Here is a 20,362-nt window from a genome sequence, read left to right as displayed (position 1 = left end):
GCCCCGCCCCTGACCTGTACAGGCTCCACCCCAGCGCTACCATGCCCCGCCCATGACCTGTACAGGCCCCACCAATATACATGCCCCGCCCCTGACCTGTACAGGCCCCACCGATATACATGCCCCGCCCCTGACCTGTACAGGCCCCACCGATATACATGCCCCGCCCCTGACCTGTACAGGCCTCATCCCAGCACTACCCATGCCCCGCCCCTGACCTGTACAGGCTCCACCCCAGCGCTACTATGCCCCGCCCCTGACCTGTACAGGCCCCACCCCAACACTACCCATGCCCCACCCCTGACCTGTACAGGTCCCACCCCAGCACTACCCATGCCTCGCCCCTGACCTGTACAGGCCCCACCCCAACACTACCCATGCCCCACCCCTGACCTGTACAGGTCCCACCCCAGCACTACCCATGCCTCGCCCCTGACCTGTACAGGCCCCACCGATATACATGCCCCGCCCCTGACCTGTACAGGCCCCACCCCAACACTACCCATGCCCCACCCCTGACCTGTACAGGTCCCACCCCAGCACTACCCATGCCCCGCCCCTGACCTGTACAGGCCCCACCGATATACATGCCCCGCCCCTGACCTGTACAGGCTCCACCCCAGCGCTACCCACGCCCCGCCCCTGACCTGTACAGGCCCCACCGATATACATGCCCCGCCCCTGACCTGTACAGGCTCCACCCCAGCGCTACCCATGCCCCGCCCCTGACCTGTAAAGGCTCCACCCCAGCGCTACCATGCCCCGCCCCTGACCTGTACAGGCTCCACCCCAGCGCTACCATGCCCCGTCCATGACCTGTACAGGCCCCACCGATATACATGCCCCGCCCCTGACCTGTACAGGCTCCAGCCCAGCGCTACCCACGCCCCGCCCCTGACCTGTACAGGCCCCACCGATATACATGCCCCGCCCCTGACCTGTACAGGCTCCACCCGAGCGCTACCCATGCCCCGCCCCTGACCTGTAAAGGCTCCACCCCAGCGCTACCATGCCCCGCCCCTGACCTGTACAGGCTCCACCCCAGCGCTACCATGCCCCGCCTATGACCTGTACAGGCCCCACCAATATACATGCCCCGCCCTTGACCTGTACAGGCCCCACCAATATACATGCCCCGCCCCTGACCTGTACAGGTCCCACCGATATACATGCCCCGCCCCTGACCTGTACAGGCCTCATCCCAGCACTACCCATGCCCCACCCCTGACCTGTACAGGCCCCACCCCAACACTACCGATGCCCCACCCCTGACCTGTACAGGTCCCACCCCAGCACTACCCATGCCCCGCCCCTGACCTGTACAGGCCCCACCGATATACATGCCCCGCCCCTGACCTGTACAGGCCCCACCCCAACACTACCCATGCCCCACCCCTGACCTGTACAGGTCCCACCCCAGCACTACCCATGCCCCGCCCCTGACCTGTACAGGCCCCACCGATATACATGCCCCGCCCCTGACCTGTACAGGCCCCACCCCAACACTACCCATGCCCCACCCCTGACCTGTACAGGTCCCACCCCAGCACTACCCATGCCCCGCCCCTGACCTGTACAGGCCCCACCGATATACATGCCCCGCCCATGACCTGTACAGGCCCCACCAATATATATGCCCCGCCCTTGACCTGTACAGGCCCCACCAATATACATGCCCCGCCCCTGACCTGTACAGGCCCCACCGATATACATGCCCCGCCCCTGACCTGTACAGGCCTCATCCCAGCACTACCCATGCCCCACCCCTGACCTGTACAGGCCCCACCCCAACACTACCGATGCCCCACCCCTGACCTGTACAGGTCCCACCCCAGCACTACCCATGCCCCGCCCCTGACCTGTACAGGCCCCACCGATATACATGCCCCGCCCCTGACCTGTACAGGCCCCACCCCAACACTACCCATGCCCCACCCCTGACCTGTACAGGTCCCACCCCAGCACTACCCATGCCCCGCCCCTGACCTGTACAGGCCCCACCGATATACATGCCCCGCCCCTGACCTGTACAGGCCCCACCCCAACACTACCCATGCCCCACCCCTGACCTGTACAGGTCCCACCCCAGCACTACCCATGCCCCGCCCCTGACCTGTACAGGCCCCACCGATATACATGCCCCGCCCATGACCTGTACAGGCCCCACCAATATATATGCCCCGCCCTTGACCTGTACAGGCCCCACCAATATACATGCCCCGCCCCTGACCTGTACAGGCCCCACCGATATACATGCCCCGCCCCTGACCTGTACAGGCCTCATCCCAGCACTACCCATGCCCCACCCCTGACCTGTACAGGCCCCACCCCAACACTACCGATGCCCCACCCCTGACCTGTACAGGTCCCACCCCAGCACTACCCATGCCCCGCCCCTGACCTGTACAGGCCCCACCGATATACATGCCCCGCCCCTGACCTGTACAGGCCCCACCCCAACACTACCCATGCCCCACCCCTGACCTGTACAGGTCCCACCCCAGCACTACCCATGCCCCGCCCCTGACCTGTACAGGCCCCACCGATATACATGCCCCGCCCCTGACCTGTACAGGCTCCAGCCCAGTGCTACCCACGCCCCGCCCCTGACCTGTACAGGCCCCACCGATATACATGCCCCGCCCCTGACCTGTACAGGCTCCACCCCAGCGCTACCCATGCCCCGCCCCTGACCTGTAAAGGCTCCACCCCAGCGCTACCATGCCCCGCCCCTGACCTGTACAGGCTCCACCCCAGCGCTACCATGCCCCGCCCATGACCTGTACAGGCCCCACCAATATACATGCCCCGCCCCTGACCTGTACAGGCCCCACCGATATACATGCCCCGCCCCTGACCTGTACAGGCCCCACCGATATACATGCCCTGCCCCTGACCTGTACAGGCCTCATCCCAGCACTACCCATGCCCCGCCCCTGACCTGTACAGGCTCCACCCCAGCGCTACTATGCCCCGCCCCTGACCTGTACAGGCCCCACCGATATACATGCCCCACCCCTGACGTGTACAGGCCCCACCCCAGCACTACCCATGCCCCACCCCTGACCTGTACAGGTCCCACCCCAGCACTACCCATGCCCCGCCCCTGACCTGTACAGGCCCCACCGATATACATGCCCTGCCCCTGAGCTACACGTCACGCCCCCTGAAAGTTACAAGCCCCACCCCCAACCATTAACTCTACAAGCTCAAAACGCTACACATGCCTCGCCCCTGAACTCCTCAAGCCCCACCCCAACGCTACACATGCCCCGCCCATCAACTATACAACACACCTGAGCAGTACAAGCCCCACACTTAGTGCTACATATGCACCGCCCCTGAACTCTACAAGCCCCACCTCCAGCGCTACACAAGCCACACTTTTAACAGTACAAGCCTCCGCCCACAGTACAACACAAACCCCACCCCCAGCGCTACACATCACACCCCCTGAATGGTACAAGCCCCACCCCCAGCGCTACACATCACACCCCCTGAACTGTACAAGCCCCACCCCAGCGCTACACATCACACCCCCTGAACTGTACAAGCCCCACCCCCAGTGCTATACTTGCCTGCCCCTGAACAGTACAAGCCCCGCCCTCAGAGCTACACATCACGCCCCCTCAACGGTACAAGCCCCACCCCCAGTGCTACACATGCCCGCCCCTGAACAGTACAAGCCCCGCCATCAGAGCTACACATCACACCCACTGAATGGTACAAGCCTCAATCACAATATGGTGGACAGTATACTCACATCCATCTCGCCCTGGTCAACAACATAGAAGTTATCTCCTTCATCTCCTGCAAGAGGCCAGAGCAGTGTGAGCAGGACAGCGGACCCCCGATCCGGACCACCCCAGCACGTCTCCCCCCGATCCGCCCCACCCCAGCACGTCTCTCCCCGATCCGCCCCACTCCAGCACGTCTCCCCCCGATCCGCCCCACTCCAGCACGTCTCCCCCCGATCCGCCCCACTCCAGCACGTCTCCCCCCGATCCGCCCCACCCCAGCACGTCTCCCCCCGATCCGCCCCACCCCAGCACGTCTCCCCCCGATCCGCCCCACCCCAGCACGTCTCCCCCACCCCAGCACGTCTCCCCCCGATCCGCCCCACCCCAGCACGTCTCCCCCCGATCCGCCCCACCCCAGCACGTCTCCCCCCGATCCGCCCCACCCCAGCACGTCTCCCCCCGATCCGCCCCACCCCAGCACGTCTCCCCCCGATCCGGACCACCCCAGCACGTCTCCCCCCGATCCGGACCACCCCAGCACGTCTCCCCCCGATCCGGACCACCCCAGCACGTCTCCACCCCAGCACGTCTCCACCCCAGCACGTCTCCACCCCAGCACGTCTCCACCCCAGCACGTCTCCCCCATACCTTGCTGTATCACCGTCTCTCCAGCGATGTAGGTTACAGAGAACATGGCATCGAAGATATCACTAAGACACGAAGACGAGAATTACTGTCTGCAGCCAGAAGCTGAGATACCGGGGCTGTATGCAGGAAAGTGAGTACACCCCCACTGCAAGCCTAGGACGGGACACAGCCCCCCATATCTCAGCTCCACACATACAGCCCCCCATATCTCAGCTCCATACATACAGCCCCCCATATCTCAGCTCCGCACATACAGCCCCCCATATTTCAGCTCCGCACATACAGCCCCCCATATCTCAGCTCCGCACATACAGCCCCCCATATCTCAGCTCCGCACATACAGCCCCCCATCTCAGCTCCGCACATACAGCCCCCAGCTCCGCACATACAGCCCCCCATATCTCAGCTCCGCACATACAGCCCCCCATATCTCAGCTCCGCATACAGCCCCCCATATCTCAGCTCCGCACATACAGCCCCCCATATCTCAGCTCCGCACATACAGCCCCCCATATCGCAGCTCCGCACATACAGCCCCCCATATCGCAGCTCCGCACATACAGCCCCCCATATCTCAGCTCCGCACATACAGCCCCCCATATCTCAGCTCCGCACATACAGCCCCCCATATCTCAGCTCCACACATACAGCCCCCCATATCTCAGCTCCACACATACAGCCCCCCAGATCTCAGCTCCGCACATACAGCCCCCCAGATCTCAGCTCCGCACATACAGCCCCCCAGATCTCAGCTCCGCACATACAGCCAATATCTCAGCTCCACACATACAGCCCCCCATATCTCACCTCCACACATACAGCCCCCCAGATCTCAGCTCCACAGATACAGCCCCCCATATCTCACCTCCACACATACAGCCCCCCATATCTCACCTCCACACATACAGCCCCCCAGATCTCAGCTCCGCACATACAGCCCCCCAGATCTCAGCTCCGCACATACAGCCCCCCAGATCTCAGCTCCGCACATACAGCCCCCCAGATCCCAGCTCCGCACATACAGCCCCCCAGATCTCAGCTACCTCCTCTCATTGTCGTCCAGGTGAGCGAACAGCACGTTCTTCTCGATGGCTTTGGCCAGGGCGGCCATGGTCTTGTAGTCCTTGGGGATGACCTGCAGAGGGCAGCAGTTATACACCTGGGAGCAGCTGCACACTGTGCTCGCTGAGCCCTTCCTGGCGCTCTTACCTTGCGCACGTACGACGCAGCGTCTTCCTCGGTGTACACCTCTGCGCTGATCGCCCCCCGCCGTCGCCGACCCTTCACCACTGGGTTCATGGGTGGGGGCGGGGAGATTTCATCCTCGCGGGAATCTGAGCGGGAGCCCGACTTCTGCTGGGTCAGTGACTGCTTGGCTTCCTCCTAACAAAAGCAATGGGGCAGTGAGCTGGCATTAAGGACAACCTGGCTCAGTGGTTATGTGCTGCAGGCTCAGGTGACCTGGATGGCTGGCTCAGTGGTGATGGGCTGCAGAGGGATGTGACATGGATAGCTGGCTCAGTGGTGATGGATGTGACATGGATAGCTGGCTCAGTGGTCATGGATGTGATATGGATAGCTGGCTCAGTGCTTATGAGCTGGAGATGGATGTGATATGGATAGCTGGCTCAGTGGTTATGAGCTGGAGATGGATGTGGAATGGACAGCTGGCTCAGTGGTGATGAGCTGGATGTGACAAAAACAGCTGGCTCATAGGTGATGGATGTGACATGGATAGCTGGCTCAGTGTTGAGCTGGGGATGATGTGACAAGAACAGCTGGCTCAGTGGCAATGGATGTGACATGAATAGCTGGCTCAGTGGAGATTAGATGGATGTGGCAAGAACAGCTGGCTCAGTGGCAATGGATGTGACATGGAAAGGTGGTGCAGTGGAGATGAGATGGATGTAACAAGGACAGCTGGCTCAGTGGTGATGTATGTGACATGGAGCTGGATCAGTGGTGATGGGCTGGAGATGGAGGTAACATAGTAACATAGTTAGTAAGGCCGAAAAAAGACATTTGTCCATCCAGTTCAGCCTATATTCCATCATAATAAATCCCCAGATCTACGTCCTTCTACAGAACCTAATAATTGTATGATACAATATTGTTCTGTTCCAGGAAGACATCCAGGCCTCTCTTGAACCCCTCGACTGAGTTCGCCATCACCACCTCCTCAGGCAAGCAATTCCAGATTCTCACTGCCCTAACAGTAAAGAATCCTCTTCTATGTTGGTGGAAAAACCTTCTCTCCTCCAGACGCAAAGAATGCCCCCTTGTGCCAGTCACCTTCGTTGGTATAAACAGATCCTCAGCGAGATATTTGTATTGTCCCCTTATATACTTATACATGGTTATTAGATCGCCCCTCAGTCGTCTTTTTTTTTCTAGACTAAATAATCCTAATTTCGCTAATCTATCTGGGTATTGTAGTTCTCCCATCCCCTTTATTAATTTTGTTGCCCTCCTTTGTACTCTCTCTAGTTCCATTATATCCTTCCTGAGCACCGAAGCCCAAAACTGGACACAGTACTCCATGTGCGGTCTAACTAGGGATTTGTACAGAGGCAGTATAATGCTCTCATCATGTGTATCCAGACCTCTTAATGCACCCCATGATCCTGTTTGCCTTGGCAGATGCTGCCTGGCACTGGCTGCTCCAGGTAAGTTTATCATTAACTAGGATCCCCAAGTCCTCCCTGTCAGATTTACCCAGTGGTTTCCCGTTCAGTGTGTAATGGTGATATTGATTCCTTCTTCCCATGTGTATAACCTTACATTTATCATTGTTAAACCTCATCTGCCACCTTTCAGCCCAAGTTTCCAACTTATCCAGATCCATCTGTAGCAGAATACTATCTTCTCTTGTATTAACTGCTTTACATAGTTTTGTATCATCTGCAAATATCGATATTTTACTGTGTAAACCTTCTACCAGATCATTAATGAATATGTTGAAGAGAACAGGTTCCAATACCGACCCCTGCGGTACCCCACTGGTCACAGCGACCCAGTTAGAGACTATACCATTTATAACCACCCTCTGCTTTCTATCACTAAGCCAGTTACTAACCCATTTACACACATTTTCCCCCAGACCAAGCATTCTCATTTTGTGTACCAACCTCTTGTGCGGCACGGTATCAAACGCTTTGGAAAAATCGAGATATACCACGTCCAATGACTCACCGTGGTCCAGCCTATAGCTTACCTCTTCATAAAAACTGATTAGATTGGTTTGACAGGAGCGATTTCTCATAAACCCATGCTGATATGGAGTTAAACAGTTATTCTCATTGAGATAATCCAGAATAACATCCCTCAGAAACCCTTCAAATATTTTACCAGCAATAGAGGTTAGACTTACTGGCCTATAATTTCCAGGTTCCCTTTTAGAGCCCTTTTTGAATATTGGCACCACATTTGCTATGCGCCAGTCCTGCGGAACAGACCCCGTCGCTATAGAGTCCCTAAAAATAAGAAATAATGGTTTATCTATTACATTACTTAGTTCTCTTAGTACTCGTGGGTGTATGCCATCCGGACCCGGAGATTTATCTATTTTAATCTTATTTAGCCGGTTTCGCACCTCTTCTTGGGTTAGATTGGTGACCCTTAATATAGGGTTTTCATTGTTTCTTGGGATTTCACCTAGCATTTCATTTTCCACCGTGAATACCGTGGAGAAGAAGGTGTTTAATATGTTAGCTTTTTCCTCGTCATCTACAACCATTCTTTCCTCACTATTTTTTAAGGGGCCTACATTTTCAGTTTTTATTCTTTTACTATTGATATAGTTGAAGAACAGTTTGGGATTAGTTTTACTCTCCTTAGCAATGTGCTTCTCTGTTTCCTTTTTGGCAGCTTTAATTAGTTTTTTAGATAAAGTATTTTTCTCCCTATAGTTTTTTAGAGCTTCAATGGTGCCATCCTGCTGTAGTAGTGCAAATGCTTTCTTTTTACTGTTAATTGCCTGTCTTACTTCTTTGTTTAGCCACATTGGGTTTTTCCTATTTCTAGTCCTTTTATTCCCACAAGGTATAAACCGCTTACAGTGCCTATTTAGGATGTTCTTAACCCCTTCGTGACATGCGCCGTACTAGTACTGCCGGCACTGCATTTGTGCCAGCAGCAGTACTAGTACGGCGCACCGATCACCACGGTCTCGCGCTGAGCGGCACGGTGATCGGGTGCGGGTGTCAGCTGTATATGACAGCTGACACCCCGCAGCAATGCCCACGATCGGCGCTATCGCCGATCGCAGGCATTTAACCCCTCTGATGCCGCTGTCAGTAGTGACAGCGGCATAGAGGAGGATCGCGCAGGGACGGGGGCTTCCTGCGCTCTCCCACCGGAGCAACGCAATGAGATCGCGTTGCTCCGGTGACCCAGAAGGAGTCCCCGGATCCAAGATGGCCGCCGGACTCCTTCCGGGTCATGAAATGACCTGGCTAGCCGGCGCCTGCTGAGAGCAGACGCCGGAAAGCCAGCTAAACTGCCTGTCAGATCGTTGATCTGACAGAGTGCTATGCACAGTGTCAGATCAACGATCTGATCTAATACAGAGATGTCCCACCCTGGGACAATGGTAGAAAGTTAAAAAAAAAAAAAAATAGAATGTATTAAAAAAAAAAAAAATCCCCAAATAAAAAAAAAAAAAAAAAAACATTTCCCAGTAAATCCATTTATTTATGTAAATTAAAAAAAAAACAATAAAAGTACACATATTTGGTATCGCCGCGTCCGTAAGGACCCGCTCTATAAAACTATCCCACTAGTTAACCCCTTCAGTGAACACCGCAAAAAAAATAAATAAAAAACAAGGCAAAAAACATTGCTTTATTATCATACAGGCGAACAAAAAGTGGAATAACACGCGATCAAAACGACGGATATAAATAACCATGGTACCGCTGAAAGCGTCATCTAGTCCCGCAAAAAAAAAGCCGCCATACAGCATCATCAGCAGAAAAATAAAAAAAGTTAGAGCTCTCAGAATAAAGCGATGCAAAAACAATTATTTTTTTATATAAAATAGTTTTTATTGTGTAAAAGCGCCAAAACATAAAAAAAAATTACATAAATGAGGTATCGCTGTAATCGTACTGACCTGAAGAATAAAGCTGCTTTATCCATTTTACCACACGTGGAACGGTATAAACGCCCCCCCTAAAAGAATTTCAGGAATTGCTGGTTTTTGTTCATTCCGCCTCCCAAAAATCGGAATAAAAAGCAATCAAAAAATGTCATCTGCCCGAAAATGGTACCAATAAAAACGTCAACTTGTCCAGCAAAAAACAAGATCTCACATGACTCTGTGGGCCAAAATATGGATAAATTATAGCTCTCAAAATGTGGTAATGCAAAAACTATTTTTTGCAATAAAAAGCGTCTTTTAGTGTGTGACGGCTGCCAACCCTAAAAATCCGCCAAAAAAACGCTATAAAAGTAAATCAAACCCCCTTCATCACCCCCTTAGTTAGGGAAAAATAATAAAATGTAAAAAAATGTATTTCCATTTTCCCATTAGGGTTAGGGTTAGGGCTAGGGTTAGGGTTGGGGCTAGGGTTTCAGTTAGAATTGGGGGTTTCCACTGTTTAGGCACATCAGGGGCTCTCCAAACGCGACATGGCGTCCGATCTCAATTCCAGCCAATTCTGCTTTGAAAAAGTAAAACAGGGCTCCTTCCCTTCCGAGCTCTCCCGTGTGCCCAAACAGGGGTTTACCCCAACATATGGGGTATCAGCGTTCTCAGGACAAGTTGGACAACTTTTGGGGTCCAATTTGTCCTGTTACCCTTGGGAAAATAAAAACATAGGGGATAAAATATCATTTTCGTGGAAAAAAAAATATTTTTTATTTTCACGGCTCTGCGTTATAAACTGTAGTGAAACACTTGTTGGTTCAAAGTTCTCACAACACATCTAGATATGTTCCTTGGGGGGTCTAGTTTACAATATGGGGTCACTTGTGGGGGGGTTTCTAATGTTTAGGTACATCAGGGGCTCTGTAAGTGCAACATGACGCCTGCAGACCAATCCATCTAAGTCTGTATTTCAAACGGCGCTCCTTCCCTTCCGAGCTCTGCCGTGCACCCAAACAGTGGTTCCCCCCAACATGTGGGGTATCAGCGTTCTCAGGACAAGTTGGACAACAACTTTTGGGGTCTAATTTGTCCTGTTACCCTTGGGAAAATAAAAACGTGGGGGCTAAAATATAATTTTCGTGGAAAAAAAATATTTTTTATTTTCACAGCTCTGCGTTATAAACTGTAGTGAAACACTTGTTGGTTCAAACCTCTCACAACACATCTAGATAAGTTCCTTGGGGGGTCTAGTTTCTAATATGGGGTCACTTGTGGTGGGTTTCTACTGTTTAGGTACATATGGGGTCACTTGTGGGGGGGTTTAAAATGTTTAGGTGCATCAGGGGCTCTGCAAATGCAACATGACACCTGCAGACCATTTCATCTAAGTCTGCATTTCAAACGGTGCTCCTTCCCTTCCGAGCCCTGCCATGCACTCAAACGGTGGTTCCCCCCCACATATGGGGTATCACCGTACTCAGGACAAATTGGACAATAACATTTGTGGTCCAATTTCTCCTGTTACCCTTGGGAAAAAAAAAATTGCGGGCTAAAACATCATTTTGTGGAAAGAAAAAATGATTTTTTAATTTTCACAATGCTATATTCTAAACTTTAGTGAAACAATTGGGGGTTAAAAGTGCTCACCACACATCTAGATAAGTTCCTTAGGGGGTCTTCTTTCCAAAATGGGGTCACTTGTGGGGGGGTTTCCACTGTTAAGGCACGTCAGGGGCTCTCCAAATGCGACATGGCGTCCGATCTCAATTCCAGCCAATTTTGCATTGAAAAGTCAAATGGCGCTCCTGCCCTTCCGAGCTCTGCCATGCGCTCAAACAGTGGTTTATCCCCATATATGAAGTATCAGCGTACTCAGGACAAATTGCACAACAACTTTTGGGGTCCAATTTATCCTGTTACCCTTGGGAAAATAAAAAATTTGGGGCAAAAAGATCATTTTTTGTGAAAATTATAATGTAGAGCCGTAAAAAAAATTTCATATTAAACTTCTGTGAAGCACTTGGAGGTTCAAAGTGCTCATCACACATCTAGATTAGTTCCTTAGAGGATCTACTTTCCAAAATGGTGTCACTTGTGGGGGGTTTCCACTGTTTAGGCACATTGGGGGCTCTCCAATCGTGACATGGGCTCCGATCTCAATTCCAGCAAATCTTGCATTGAAAAGTCAAATGGCGCTCCTTCCCTTCCGAGCTCTGCCATTTGCCCAAACAGTGGTTTACCCCGACATATGGGGTATCGGCGTACTCAGGACAAATTGTACAACGACTTTTGTGGTCCAATTTCTCCTGTTACCCTCGGTAAAATGAAACAAATTGGACCTGAAGTAAAAATTTTGTGAAAAAAAAGTTAAATGTTCAATTTTTTTAAACATTCAAAAAATTCCTGTGAAGCACCTGAAGGGTTAATAAACTTTTTGAATGTGGTTTGAGTACCTTGTGGGGTGCAGTTTTTAGAATGGTGTCACTTTTTGGCATTTTCTGTCATATAGACCCCTCAAAGTCACTTCAAGTGTGAGGTGGTCCGTAAAAAAAATGGTTTTGCAAATTTTGTTGCAAAAATGAGAAATCGCTGGTCAACTTTTAACCCTTATAACTCCCTAACAAAAAAAAATTATGTTTCCAAAATTGTGCTGATGTAAAGCAGACATGTGGGAAATGTTGTTTATTAACTATATTATGTGATATAACTCTCTAATTTAAGGGCATAAAAACTAAGAGTTTGAAAATTGCTAAATTTTCATAATTTCCGACAAATTTTTGTTTTTTTCATAAATAAATGCAAGTCATATCGAAGAAGTTTTACCACTATCATGAAGTACAATATGTCACGAGAAAACAATGTCAGAATCACCAGGATCCGTTGAAGCGTTTCAGAGTTATGACCTCATAAAGTGACAGTGGTCAGAATTGTAAAAATTGGCCCTGTCACTTAGGTGAAAACAGGCTTTGGGGTGAAGGGGTTAAACATTTTCTATTTATTATCTGGTGACATGGATAGCTGGCTCAGTGGTGATGAGAAGGATGTGACAAGAACAGCTGGCTCTGCTGTGGCAATGGATGTGACATGGATAGCTATTTCAGTGGTTATGAGCTGGAGATGGATTTGGAATGGATAGCTAGCTCAGTGGTTATGGATGTGACATGATAGCTGGCTCGGTGGAGATGAGATGGATGTGACAGACAGCTGGCTCAGTGGCAATGGATGTGACATGAATAGCTGGCTCAGTGGAGATGAGAAGGATGTGACAAGAACAGCTGGCTCTGCTGTGGCAATGGATGTGACATGGATAGCTATTTCAGTGGTTATGAGCTGGAGATGGATGTGGAATGGATAGCTGGCTCAGTGGTTATGGATGTGACATGATAGCTGGCTCAGTGGTGATGGATGAGATATGGATAGCTGGCTCGGTGTTTATGGGCTGAAGATGGATGTGACACAGAACTGGCTCAGTGGTTATGCGCTGAAGATGGATGTGACACAGATAACTGGTGCAGTAGTTATGGGCTGAAGATGGATGTGACACGGATAACTGGCTCAGTAGTTATGGGCTGAAGATGGATGTGACACGGATAACTGGCTCAGTGGTTATGGGCTGGAGATGGATGTGAAATGGATAACTGGCTCAGTGGTTATGGGCTGAAGATGGATGTGATACGGATAACTGGCTCAGTGGTTATAGGCTGGAGATGGATGTGATATGGATAACTGGCTCAGTGACAATGGGCTGGAGATGGATGTGACATGGTCAGCTGGCTCAGTGGTGATGGATGTGTTATGGATAGCTGGCTAAGTGGTTATGGGCTGAAGATGGATGTGACACGGATAACTGGCTCAGTGGTTATGGGCTGGAGATGGATGTGAAATGGATAACTGGCTCAGTAGTTATGGGCTGGAGATGGATGTGACAGAATTGGCTCAGTGGTTATGGGCTGGAGATGGGTGTGAAATGGATAACTGGCTCAGTAGTTATGGGCTGAAGATAGATGTGATATGGATAACTGGCTCAGTGGCAATGGGCTGGAGATGGATGTGACATGGTCAGCTGGCTCAGTGGTGATGGATGTGATATGGATAGCTGGCTTAGTGGTTATGAGCTGGAGAAGGATGTGACCTGGATAACTGGCTCAGTAGTTATGGGCTGAAGATGGATGTGACAGATAACTGACTCAGTGGTTATGGGCTGGAGATGGATGTGAAATGGATAACTGGCTCAGTAGTTATGGGCTGGAGATGGATGTGACAGAATTGGCTCAGTGGTTATGGGCTGGAGATGGATGTGAAATGGATAACTGGCTCAGTAGTTATGGGCTGGAGATGGATGTGACATGGATAACTGGCTCAGTGGCGATGGGGTGGAGATGGATGTGAAATGGATAACTGGCTCAGTGGTTATGGGCTGGAGATGGATGTGATATGGATAGCTGGCTCAGTGGCGATGGGCTGGAGATGGATGTGAAATGGATAACTGGCTCAGTAGTTATGGGCTGAAGTTAGACGTGATATGGATAACTGGCTCAGTGGTTATAGGCTGGAGAAGGATGTGACATGGATAACTGGCTCAGTAGTTATGGGCTGAAGATGGATGTGACACGGATAACTGGCTCAGTGGTTATAGGCTGGAGATGGATGTGAAATGCATAACTGGCTCAGTAGTTATGGGCTGGAGATGGATGTGAAATGCATAACTGGCTCAGTAATTATGGGCTGGAGATGGATGTGACATGGATAACTGGCTCAGTGGCGATGGGCTGGAGATGGATGTGACAGAATTGGCTCAGTGGTTATGGGCTGGAGATGGATGTGACAGATATCTGGCTCAGTGGTTATAGGCTGGAGATGGATGTGACACATAACTGGCTCAGTGGTTATGGGCTGAAGATAGATGTGATATGGATAACTGGCTCAGTGGCGATGGGCTGGAGATGGAGGTGACATGGACAGCTGGCTCAGTGGTTATGCGCTGTTGGTGACGTGCGATGAGGACCTGCCAGGACGCACCTTTTCCAACCGCTCGAAGTACTCTCGGAGGAAGGCCATGGGCTTGTCGGGCCGGGCGGTGCACAGCTGGACGATGCAGTCCTTCAGCAGCTGCTGGATGTTGTACTTCTGCACATACTGCTCGCACTCCCGAAGGCTGCGCTCCTCCTCACTGCCACCGCCACCGCTGCTGCTGCTGCACGATGCCATGGCGCTGCAACACAGAGGCCGCTACTGAGAGTCAGCACATGGGGAGTAAGCGCCGAAATCTCCTCCTCCGGTCTCCCAGCTTCCCTCTTCCTCCTCCTCCTCCGGTCTCCCCGCTTCCATCTCCCTCCTCCTCCTCCGGTCTCCCTGCTTCCCTCTCCCTCCTCCTCCTCCGGTCTCCCCGCTTCCCTCTCCCTCCTCCTCCTCCGGTCTCCCCGCTTCCCTCTCCCTCCTCCTCCGGTCTCCCCTCTCCCTTCTCCTCCGGTCTCCCCTCTCCCTCCTCCTCCTGTCTCCCCGCTTCCCTCTCTCTCCTCCTCCTCCTGTCTCCCCGCTTCCCTCTCTCTCCTCCTCCTCCGGTCTCCCCGCTTCCCTCTCCCTCCTCCGGTCTCCCAGCTTCCCTCCTCCTCCGGTCTCCCCATTTCCCTCTCCCCCTCCTCCGGTCTCCCCGGTTTCCTCTCCTCCTCCGGTCTCCCCGTGCCCTTTCCCCCTCCTCCGGTCTCCCCGGTTCATTCTCTCCTCCTCCTCCGGTCTCCCCAGTTCCCTCTCTCCTCGTCCTCCGGTCTCCCCGTTTCCCTCTCTCCTCCTCCTCCGGTCTCCCCGGTTCCCTCTCTCCTCCTCCTCCGGTCTCCCCGGTTCCCTCTCTCCTCCTCCTCCGGTCTCCCCGGTTCCCTCTCTCCTCCTCCTCCGGTCTCCCCGGTTCCCTCTCTCCTCCTCCTCCTCCGGTCTCCCCGGTACCCTCTCCCCTCCTCCTCCGGTCTCCCCGGTTCCCTCTCCTCCTCCGGTCTCCCCGGTTCCCTCTCCTCCTCCTCCGGTCTCCCCGGTTCCCTCTCCTCCTCCTCCGGTCTCCCCGCTTCCCTCTCCTCCTCCTCCGGTCTCCCTGCTTCCCTCTCCCTCCTCCTCCTCCGGTCTCCCCGCTTCCCTCTCCCTCCTCCTCCTCCGGTCTCCCCGCTTCCCTCTCCCTCCTCCGGTCTCCCCGGTTCCCTCTCCCTCCTCCTCCTCCAGTCTCCCCGGTTCCCTCTCTCCTCCTCCGGTCTCCCCGGTTCCCTCTCTCCTCCTCCGGTCTCCCCGGTTCCCTCTCTCCTCCTCCGGTCTCCCCGGTTCCCTCTCTCCTCCTCCGGTCTCCCCGATCCCTCTCTCCTCCTCCACCGGTCTCCCAGGTTCCCTCTCCTCCTCCTCCGGTCTCCCAGGTAACCTCCTCCACCGGTTCCCTATCCTCCTCCTCCGGTCTCCCCGCTTCCCTCTCCCTCCTCCGGTCTCCCCGCTTCCCTCTCCCTCCTCCTCCGGTCTCCCCGCTTCCCTCTCCCTCCTCCTCCTCCGGTCTCCCCGCTTCCCTCTCCCTCCTCCTCCTCCGGTCTCCCCGCTTCCCTCTCCCTCCTCCTCCTCCGGTCTCCCCGCTTCCCTCTCCCTCCTCCTTCTCCGGTCTCCCCGCTTCCCTCTCCCTCCTCCTTCTCCGGTCTCCCCGCTTCCCTCTCCCTCCTCCTCCGGTCTCCCCGCTTCCCTCTCCCTCCTCCTCCGGTCTCCCAGCTTCCCTCTCCCTCCTCCTCCTGTCTCCCCGCTTCCCTCTCTCTCCTCCTCCTCCGGTCTCCCCGCTTCCCTCTCCCTCCTCCTCCGGTCTCCCCGCTTCCCTCTCCCTCCTCCTCCGGTCTCCCCTCTCCCTTCTCCTCCGGTCTCCCCTCTCCCTCCTCCTCCTGTCTCCCCGCTTCCCTCTCTCTCCTCCTCCTCCGGTCTCCCCGCTTCCCTCTCCCTCCTCCGGTCTCCCAGCTTCCCTCCTCCTCCGGTCTCCCCATTTCCCTCTCCCCCTCCTCCGGTCTCCCCGGTTTCCTCTCCTCCTCCGGTCTCCCCGTGCCCTTTCCCCCTCCTCCGGTCTCCCCGGTTCATTCTCTCCTCCTCCTCCGGTCTCCCCAGTTCCCTCTCTCCTCGTCCTCCGGTCTCCCCGTTTCCCTCTCTCCTCCTCCTCCGGTCTCCCCGGTTCCCTCTCTCCTCCTCCTCCGGTCTCCCCGGTTCCCTCTCTCCTCCTCCTCCGGTCTCCCCGGTTCCCTCTCTCCTCCTCCTCCGGTCTCCCCGGTTCCCTCTCTCCTCCTCCTCCGGTCTCCCCGGTACCCTCTCCCCTCCTCCTCCGGTCTCCCCGGTTCCCTCTCCTCCTCCGGTCTCCCCGGTTCCCTCTCCTCCTCCTCCGGTCTCCCCGGTTCCCTCTCCTCCTCCTCCGGTCTCCCCGCTTCCCTCTCCTCCTCCTCCGGTCTCCCCGCTTCCCTCTCCTCCTCCTCCGGTCTCCCCGGTTCCCTCTCTCCTCCTCCTCCAGTCTCCCCGTTTCCCTCTCTCCTCCTCCTCCGGTCTCCTCTCTCTCCTCCTCCTCCGGTCTCCCCGGTTCCCTCCCTCCTCCTGTCTCCCCGGTTCCCTCTCTCCTCCTCCTCCGGTCTCCCCGGTTCCCCCTCTCTCCTCCTCCTCCGGTCTCCCCGGTTCTCTCTCCCTCCTCCGGTCTCCCCGGTTCCCTCTCTCTCCTCCTCCTCCGGTCTCCTCTCTCTCCCTCCTCCGGTCTCCCCGGTTCCCTCTCTCTCCTCCTCCTCCGGTCTCCCCGGTTCCCCCTCTCTCCTCCTCCGGTCTCCCGGTTCCCTCTCTCTCCTCCTCCTCCGGTCTCCCCGCTTCCCTCTCGCCTCCTCCTCCGGTCTCCCCGGTTCCCTCTCGCCTCCTCCTCCGGTCTCCCCGGTTCTCTCTCCTCCTCCTCCGGTCTCCCCGGTTCTCTCTCCTCCTCCTCCGGTCTCCCCGTTCCCTCTCTCTCCCTCCTCCTCCGGTCTCCCCGGTTCCCTCTCTCTCCCTCCTCCTCCGGTCTCCCCGGTTCCCTCTCTCTCCTCCTCCTCCGGTCTCCCCGGTTCCCTCTCTCTCCTCCTCCTCCGGTCTCCCCGGTTCCCTCTCTCTCCTCCTCCTCCGGTCTCCCCGCTTCCCTCTCTCTCCTCCTCCTCCGGTCTCACCGCTTCCCTCTCTCCTCCTCCTCCTCCGGTCTCCCCGCTTCCCTCTCTCCTCCTCCTCCTCCGGTCTCCCCGCTTCCCTCTCTCCTCCTCCTCCTCCGGTCTCCCCGGTTCTCTCTCCTCCTCCTCCGGTCTCCCCGGTTCTCTCTCCTCCGGTCTCCCCGTTCCCTCTCTCTCCCTCCTCCTCCGGTCTCCCCGGTTCCCTCTCTCTCCCTCCTCCTCCGGTCTCCCCGGTTCCCTCTCTCTCCCTCCTCCTCCGGTCTCCCCGCTTCCCTCTCCCTCCTCCGGTCTCCCGATTCCCTCTCTCCTCCGGTCTCCCCGCTTCCCTCTCTCCTCCGGTCTCCCCGCTTCCCTCTCTCCTCCTGTCTCCCCGCTTCCCTCTCTCTCCTCCTCCTCCGGTCTCCCCGCTTCCCTCTCCCTCCTCCGGTCTCCCCGCTTCCCTCTCCCTCCTCCGGTCTCCCCGCTTCCCTCTCCCTCCTCCGGTCTCCCCGCTTCCCTCTCCCTCCTCCGGTCTCCCCGCTTCCCTCTCCCTCCTCCGGTCTCCCCGCTTCCCTCTCCCTCCTCCGGTCTCCCCGCTTCCCTCTCCCTCCTCCGGTCTCCCCGCTTCCCTCTCCCTCCTCCGGTCTCCCCGATTCCCTCTCTCCTCCGGTCTCCCCGATTCCCTCTCTCCTCCGGTCTCCCCGGTTCCCTCTCTCCTCCTCCTCCGGTCTCCTCTCTCTCCTCCGGTCTCCCCGCTTCCCTCTCTCCTCCTCCACCGGTCTCCCAGGTCTCCTCCTCCACCGGTTCCCTCTCTCCTCCTCCTCCGGTCTCCCCGGTTCCCTCTCTCCTCCTCCTCCGGTCTCCCCGGTTCCCTCTCTCCTCCTCCTCCGGTCTCCCCGGTTCCCTCTCTCCTCCTCCTCCGGTCTCCCCGGTTCCCTCTCTCCTCCTCCTCCGGTCTCCCCGGTTCCCTCTCTCCTCCTCCTCCGGTCTCCCCGGTTCCCCCTCTCCTCCTCCTCCGGTCTCCCCGGTTCCCTCTCTCCTCCTCCTCCGGTCTCCCCGGTTCCCTCTCTCCTCCTCCTCCGGTCTCCCCGGTTCCCTCTCTCCTCCTCCTCCGGTCTCCCCGGTTCCCTCTCTCCTCCTCCTCCGGTCTCCCCGGTTCCCCCTCTCCTCCTCCTCCGGTCTCCCCGGTTCCCTCTCTCCTCCTCCTCCGGTCTCCCCGGTTCCCTCTCTCCTCCTCCTCCGGTCTCCCCGGTTCCCCCTCTCTCCTCCTCCGGGCTCCCGGTTCCCTCTCTCTCCCTCCTCCTCCGGTCTCCCCGGTTCCCTCTCTCTCCCTCCTCCTCCGGTCTCCCCGGTTCCCTCTCTCTCCCCGATGCCCTCTCCTCCTCCGGTCTCCCCGGTTCCCTCTCTCTCCTCCTCCTCCGGTCTCCCCGGTTCCCTCTCTCTCCTCCTCCTCCGGTCTCCCCGGTTCCCTCTCTCTCCTCCTCCTCCGGTCTCCCCGGTTCCCTCTCTCTCCTCCTCCTCCGGTCTCCCCGGTTCCCTCTCTCTCCTCCTCCTCCGGTCTCCCCGGTTCCCTCTCTCTCCTCCTCCTCCGGTCTCCCCGGTTCCCTCTCTCTCCTCCTCCTCCGGTCTCCCCGGTTCCCTCTCTCCTCCGGTCTCCCCGGCGCCCTCTCCTCCTCCTCCGGTCTCCCCCGCACCCCCTGCTCGGCTACCGACACCTCGTCCTCACCCACTGAAATTACCGGAGACAGTTGGGGGTCGTAGCTCGGATATTCGGGTCACTCTCCCGGATAATCCGGGTGTCCTGGGCCTCCCGTCCGGGTGTCTCCTCCGCGCACTCACCGGAAACCGGACAATCAGCCAATCACAGCCGCCGATGACGTCAAACAGCCTCTATCTGACAGGAACTGGTTACTAAGCAACGCCCTCCCTTCTCCACACCCTTTCCGTGCCGGCGCGAGACGCTCGGTCATTACCCGGCATGCAAAGCGCAGAGATACTGCACCGAGTATGGAGACGTTCACACACTGCGTACAGCACAAGAGACGTGTACACCGTGTGTGACCCTATATACCGTATATACACCCTGTATTACCCCTATATACCGTATATACACCGTGTATTACCCCTATATACACTGTGTATTACCCCTATATACCGTATATACACCGTGTGTGACCCTATATACCGTATATACACCGTGTGTTACCCCTATATACCGTATATACACCGTGTGTGACCCTATATACCGTATATACACCCTGTATTACCCCTATATACCGTATATACACCCTGTATTACCCCTATATACCGTATATACACCGTGTGTGACCCTATATACCGTATATACACCGTGTATTACCTCTATATACCGTATATACACCCTGTATTACCCCTATATACCGTATATACACCGTGTGTGACCCTATATACCGTATATACACCCTGTATTACCCCTATATACCGTATATACACCGTGTATTACCCCTATATACACTGTGTATTACCCCTATATACCGTATATACACCGTGTATTACCCCTATATACACTGTGTATTACCCCTATATACCGTATATACACCGTGTATTACCCCTATATACACCGTGTATTACCCCTATATACACTGTGTATTACCCCTATATACCGTATATACACCGTGTGTGACCCTATATACCGTATATACACCGTGTGTTACCCCTATATACCGTATATACACCGTGTATTACCTCTATATACCGTA

The 20,362-nt window shown here is 55.2% G+C and overlaps 1 protein-coding gene across 2 annotated transcripts in view; it reads right to left on the bottom strand.

Moving 5' to 3' along the window:
- PRKAR1A (protein kinase cAMP-dependent type I regulatory subunit alpha) overlaps positions 1-19,502 on the bottom strand; it is a 49,657-nt gene extending 30,155 nt beyond the window's left edge. The window contains exons 1-6 of one of the 2 annotated variants that reach the window (XM_069748694.1): positions 19,364-19,502; positions 14,497-14,706; positions 5,598-5,771; positions 5,432-5,523; positions 4,389-4,450; positions 3,764-3,810 (exon numbers count right to left, since the gene is read on the bottom strand). In XM_069748694.1, coding sequence (XP_069604795.1) covers positions 3,764-3,810; positions 4,389-4,450; positions 5,432-5,523; positions 5,598-5,771; positions 14,497-14,685 — 564 coding nt within the window. In that variant the 5' untranslated portion in view covers positions 14,686-14,706; positions 19,364-19,502. The remainder of the gene's footprint in view (positions 1-3,763; positions 3,811-4,388; positions 4,451-5,431; positions 5,524-5,597; positions 5,772-14,496; positions 14,707-19,363) is intronic. The other variant, XM_069748695.1, reaches the window with a different exon arrangement.
- Between the last annotated feature and the right edge of the window lie 860 nt (positions 19,503-20,362).

This window comes from Ranitomeya imitator, chromosome 2 (genome assembly GCF_032444005.1).
Source record: "Ranitomeya imitator isolate aRanImi1 chromosome 2, aRanImi1.pri, whole genome shotgun sequence".
Classification (NCBI taxonomy): Eukaryota; Metazoa; Chordata; class Amphibia; order Anura; family Dendrobatidae; genus Ranitomeya; species Ranitomeya imitator.
This window is presented reverse-complemented; position numbering and strand designations above follow the sequence as displayed.